Source organism: Branchiostoma belcheri, unplaced genomic scaffold, assembly GCF_001625305.1.
Source record: "Branchiostoma belcheri isolate BF01 breed outbred unplaced genomic scaffold, Haploidv18h27 scaffold10, whole genome shotgun sequence".
Classification (NCBI taxonomy): domain Eukaryota; kingdom Metazoa; phylum Chordata; class Leptocardii; order Amphioxiformes; family Branchiostomatidae; genus Branchiostoma; species Branchiostoma belcheri.
The window spans coordinates 5,171,172-5,176,226 of record NW_017802380.1 but is presented as its reverse complement, the minus strand read 5'-3'; the positions used below and the strand labels follow the sequence as shown (position 1 = coordinate 5,176,226).

The 5,055-nt window shown below is 40.0% G+C and overlaps 2 protein-coding genes across 4 annotated transcripts in view; one reads left to right on the top strand and one right to left on the bottom strand.

Annotated features, from left to right (window-relative positions):
- LOC109472373 (DNA-(apurinic or apyrimidinic site) lyase 2-like) overlaps positions 1 to 2,094 on the bottom strand; it is a 7,518-nt gene extending 5,424 nt beyond the window's left edge. The window contains exons 1-4 of one of the 2 annotated variants that reach the window (XM_019772110.1): positions 1,887 to 2,094; positions 1,359 to 1,442; positions 853 to 1,039; positions 527 to 673 (exon numbers count right to left, since the gene is read on the bottom strand). In XM_019772110.1, coding sequence (XP_019627669.1) covers positions 527 to 673; positions 853 to 1,039; positions 1,359 to 1,442; positions 1,887 to 2,001 — 533 coding nt within the window. In that variant the 5' untranslated portion in view covers positions 2,002 to 2,094. The remainder of the gene's footprint in view (positions 1 to 526; positions 674 to 852; positions 1,040 to 1,358; positions 1,443 to 1,886) is intronic. The other variant, XM_019772119.1, reaches the window with a different exon arrangement.
- Positions 1 to 5,055, top strand: part of LOC109472383 (lamina-associated polypeptide 2, isoforms beta/delta/epsilon/gamma-like) — a 14,366-nt gene that overhangs the window by 1,583 nt on the left and 7,728 nt on the right. Inside the window, exon 1 of one of the 2 annotated variants that reach the window (XM_019772135.1) lies at positions 2,193 to 2,515. The exons of the other annotated variant lie outside the window; for it this stretch is intronic. Within the exon in view, the coding sequence (XP_019627694.1) occupies positions 2,288 to 2,515 (228 nt within the window). The 5' untranslated portion in view covers positions 2,193 to 2,287. Of the gene's footprint in view, positions 1 to 2,192; positions 2,516 to 5,055 lie in introns of those variants that run through there. 2 annotated transcript variants of the gene reach the window in all.

Here is a 5,055-nt window from a genome sequence, read left to right as displayed (position 1 = left end):
ATACACAACCTGTTGATTGATATGCAAATAAAGTGAAGACAAAACAGGTTGTGTATATAAACCTGCTTTCCCCTCTGGTCTCTCAGTCACTGACGAAAGCTAGTGGATACTAGCTGAAACGTCTGACGTTTTCAAAATCATATCCAGTTGCTTGAGTAACTGTTTTTTGGCATATCGTATTACCTGGATGTCTAACCTTCATCGACGTATTCAAAAATGTATACTGTACATTTTTTTTAAATTTCTGCTGGAACTTAATTTTGTAGTAGAAGTGGAAGGAAGAGCCTTTTCACATTTCATGTTGAAAGAATTCTGGAGTACAGTAGTAGTACATTGGAAACATATACATGTATTGCTGTGGAGAGCTTATCACAAAAAGAAAGCCTCTGTGAAGATTTCAAGATTTATAGTACATGTGTTTGGTACAACAAAAGCTACTAACAAGGATAGCATCCCTGCTAATAGCTAACCTGCCAGCCTGTAGTAAAGCCTGTGCCCTGGCCTGTAACAGCCTGTTCTAACTAACCTGCCAGCCTGTACTAAAGCCTGTGCCCTGGCCTGTAGTAGCCTGTAGAACCTCAGCTTGAAGTCCTTTCTCTCCTCCTTCTCAGGGTCTGCTCGGGGGCAGTACACGTTGATGACTGCCAGGAGGCGCTCTTTGCCATTAGTATCACTGAAATTATCATAAACAACTTTTGATATGAAAATCAGTAAAAATGCACCAAGGGGCAGTTTTGGAAGGATTTTTGACCTTTACATTTTGAAAGTAATAACAAGACAACAAATAAAAGAGCCCATCAACATCAGAGCAAACGATGAACTTTCGAGGTAAATTTGGTAATTTTTTTTCACCATATGGCATGCTGGGTTATGACAGCTCTCCCTTCCTTGTCCAATGAACGAAGTTCTTCTTCTGTGAACATGGTCTGGTCTCCATAGTAACCAATGATGTCTGCTTCCTTCTGATTGGTCAGAAGTCCTGTCAGTCCCTCCTCTGCCTTCATAGGCATGGCTCCATCCTTACAGTATGTGGCAACACCTTATACAGGGTTACATAATGACATAGAACAGTCAGGATAAAAAAAAATTCATACCTCCGTGACGTATTTAGAGTTGTTATAATACTCATAATACTATAATTGATCAGTAGTTGTATGGTCTCTATTATATGTTGATCAGACAGTAGTTGTATGTTCTCTATTGCTATACTATTATTTGTAGCTTTCTTTGACACTGTACAAGCAATAAGCCTTCAAAGGATTATCTTATAGGTTTCTGCTGAAGGAGCCTTTTGGCACCAGATCTGTATTTGTTACAAGGTTAGGCAGCAGGGAGAATGTTAAACCTGGATTTCTTACCTGAGTACCCACTCCTGACTCTAGAGAAGGAGAAGTAAGAACTGTATCCCTCCACAATGGCTGATGCCTCGTCCAACTGGTCTCCTATCATGTGAACACATGATCCAGACAATACATGAAAGTAACGTTACATGTATAACGTTATATGTGTTGGTATGTCATAGTAAAGAAAATTGAACTTGTCATCTAACACTGTTAGATGGCTATCATGGTTAGCCTTGACTCAATATAGATGTAGTTCAAAAATGCTCTACTGATAGGTGTATGGCAATAAATTTGAAAAGTGAAAGTGTGTCTGTGAAAAGTGAAACCGTTCACAACTTGAGCTTTTTACAACACAAAAAGGGATTCTTAAAATCGTCAGCAGGCAACTTTAGGGGTGAAGACAGGTGGGCTAGCATTCAATTCAGCGGTGCCTCGCTGGATGTACATGTATATGATTTTCAATTTACGTTATTTTATGTCCGGATGTCAACACCCCCCTCCCACCCCCTTCTTATATACAATTTAAAATCCAATTTGACTTACGTGTGACTTTGGTCTCTTGTAGACACACGATATCTGCATCCAGAGAATCAAGCACCTGCTTTAGAGGAGCCTTCGTAGCTCTGACACCATTAATATTCCACGTCAAAATTCGCATTTTTCTTTCTCCCGTTTGTTGTTTTTTTGTAGCAAAGTTTTCTCCCGCCAAAATGGGTCAAGGGTCATAGTAACGATACGCTTGCGCGGGATTTTGAAATGTGATCTGTTTACATTGTGATGTTTGATTGGCTCATTTTACCGAACATGTTCGCGGGTTCTTCGAAATGTCCAATCAGAGAAAGCGTATGTACAAGCCTGTCGATAATCCCGCGGGACCACTCATTTTGTGGCCAATCTTTTTTTGTTGACGTGTTTTTGGCACTTTTCCCGCCGGATCGCCAGAAATGTCTGTGTCAAACCCCTCTGTTTTGACTAAAGACCAGCTGAAGCGGGAACTTCGTGAGGCCGGAGTCTCTCTGCCGAGCGGGGACCAGAGGAAAGACGTGTACGTGGAACTGTACAGGGAACATCTGCTGAAAGGTGGGAGGGGGACGCCAGGCAAAGGCGAGTTCTCCAGCGACGAGGAAGACTCTCTCAGAGGCACTCCAGGACGTGGCAGTGTGAAAAATAAGGTGTGACAACTATTTTCCATGTATTACATGACGGTTTTTCGATCTGAATAGTGTTCTGTTGACTTTGATATAACACTGCTGTTTTGAAAGCCGATTTCTGACCATGTGCGCGAGCGGCTGTCACAGCCTAAACCTCCACACTCCACAGCTGGGCTTCAAAACTATCCAGCGACAACCCTCCAAAAAAGGCGTGTTTTGGTCAAAAGTGATAAGAAATGTCACGGTCCTAACTTACTCATAGCATTTCGTTTGAATTATTTAGCTACAGCAGTACAAAAACGCTGTCATACGGCCATAGCAGCTAGCAGCATACTGAATTGACTGGGGTTGTTTTTTTCGGAGTGCAAGTTTTATGGAAATGTGCCGATAAATGGCTCATTACCTCGAGCCAGCAGGGTGATACTCGGTCCTTTGTTGTCTGTTTGTTCAATTATTGGTGATTACTTGTCAATAGGATTTGATTACAACACGTTAAATGACCTGTATCAATCGCCAAACAAGAGCTCCGTAAGGTTATATATTTTGTCATTTCAGGAAATAACATTTTATGGTTTTGGAAAATTTGCAAGTGTTTTTTTCTTAGCCGGCTATCCCTTTTTGCCCGAGTGCTTCATCTACATTTTCGATTTCTTCTGAAATTCCAGTAGAAAGACCAGGCATGAATGTTTGCACTTTGCAGTACACGTAATGAGTTTATTGAGTGTTGTAAGGAATGTTTGAACATGAATATTTACAATGCCATATAAACGTAAGCAGCATTCTTGCTTGCTTGTAAAAAAAAAAAAATTAACTTAACTATTTCGCATACTCCAGCAGTGGGAAACATGTTATAAGTATTTCATTACATTTGTCACTACATTTAATTGGACCTTTAGAGCTGCAAGAAAATTTTAATCAAGATTTAAAGAGTACCAAATTTTAAGGAAACGCAGCTGTAAGGACAGCTGTCCTGTCAATAAATTATCATATTGCATATATTATCTAGCCTCTTAGAAAGTCATTTGTTCCTTAAAACAACAAGGAAGCCCAGGCAACAGCCTCAAGCAAAACATGTGGTTACACTCAGGTCAAGGACTGGACTGAATTTATTTTCGCTGTTAGATAAACTGTGGTGAGTAGATAAATTATTATATAAAATGTACATGGCTGGAAAGAATAGAAATTGGCCAAATAGACTGTTGACACTGTACTCCTTTAGTGGACTCCCCTGGATGTTATCTGACAATTGGGCCAATTTCTACTCTTTCTCCCTCCCCCTGAAGCCTGGTAGAGGCTAGCTCAATCCAGCTCTGATCTGTCATGTCTGTACTCCATCCCCCAGGGCAGTAACATGAGCAGTGGTGCACAGTAGGAAGTCATGTATCAGGAACTGTGGTCACTTTTATCTCTGCCCCACTGGGACATCCTCTGCAGGGCTGAGATAGGAGCTGAACATCTAATTGATAGATTCACTAATCCATTATAAATCCTGGATCCTGTGGACTTGGATCACCCCCTTTCCACAACTCACACACACACAAGATAAGAGGATGCGACCACTGACTGAGCACTGAGTAACCAAACATTTGACAGGTCGTTCAACGAATTTCATAGATAAAGAATGGATTTTTTTTTAGTTTTTAGTTCTTCGGCCTCCTTCCTTTTTAATATCAAATTGTCTCTTAAATCACACATGATGGTCACACAAATCCCATTTTGGTCTCTTAATGATCACCATCAAGTCATCTCCACCAAATTTATCATTTTGATTTGATGAGAAGTTTAGAAAAAAAATGATGTGGGATTTCTAAACTATTTTTTCTTGAATTTTGAAAAATACAGAAAAATGACTCTTCTTTGTATACCAGAGTCAAAGAACAACAGGATGTATCAACAATAGGATTTCCTACAGTATGTTATCTGCAAGCCAGCTGTTCAGAGGGTGGTTTTCCTTTTCACAACACAATTTGATGGAGGGGACATGATTGATATGACCCACCTTCCTATAATGGAATAAAATAAATGTTCAGTTTTATTGTATGAGCTATGATGTATTTTACACTAGCAATCCTTGTGCTCTTCATACTGTTTCACTTGTTGTCCACCTGACTGTCCAGAAAAGAAGTTGTCCAGAGCCAGCAGAAAAATTCTTCAGACTCGATGAACCATCTTTCTTGTCTTCTCTGGAATGGCCTTGTATACACAAAGTTACTGGTGCTCTCTGAATTAAATCAAGCATATCTCACACGTGTTCTCACAATTTGTTAGGTTAGGAGTGTTGCCAAATTTGGTCTAGATGTGTGGAAGAATTATGTATTTCAGAGAAGTGTAAGATTTGATCTTCAGTATTTGCCTATTGTTTCTGTATCATTGAGTTTGGCCATATATTATGAGTGGTCTTGCTTGCTGGTATTCCATTGGAGACAGAAGAATTTCTGGAATTCGGTAATGCTTCAGGTTTCTTAACACCAGATTTGTCTTAAAGCACACCTGGTAAAGGAGACACAAGTAAATAATACGCAGGAGATATTACCTGTATTCGTTTAGGAATTATGGTGGGA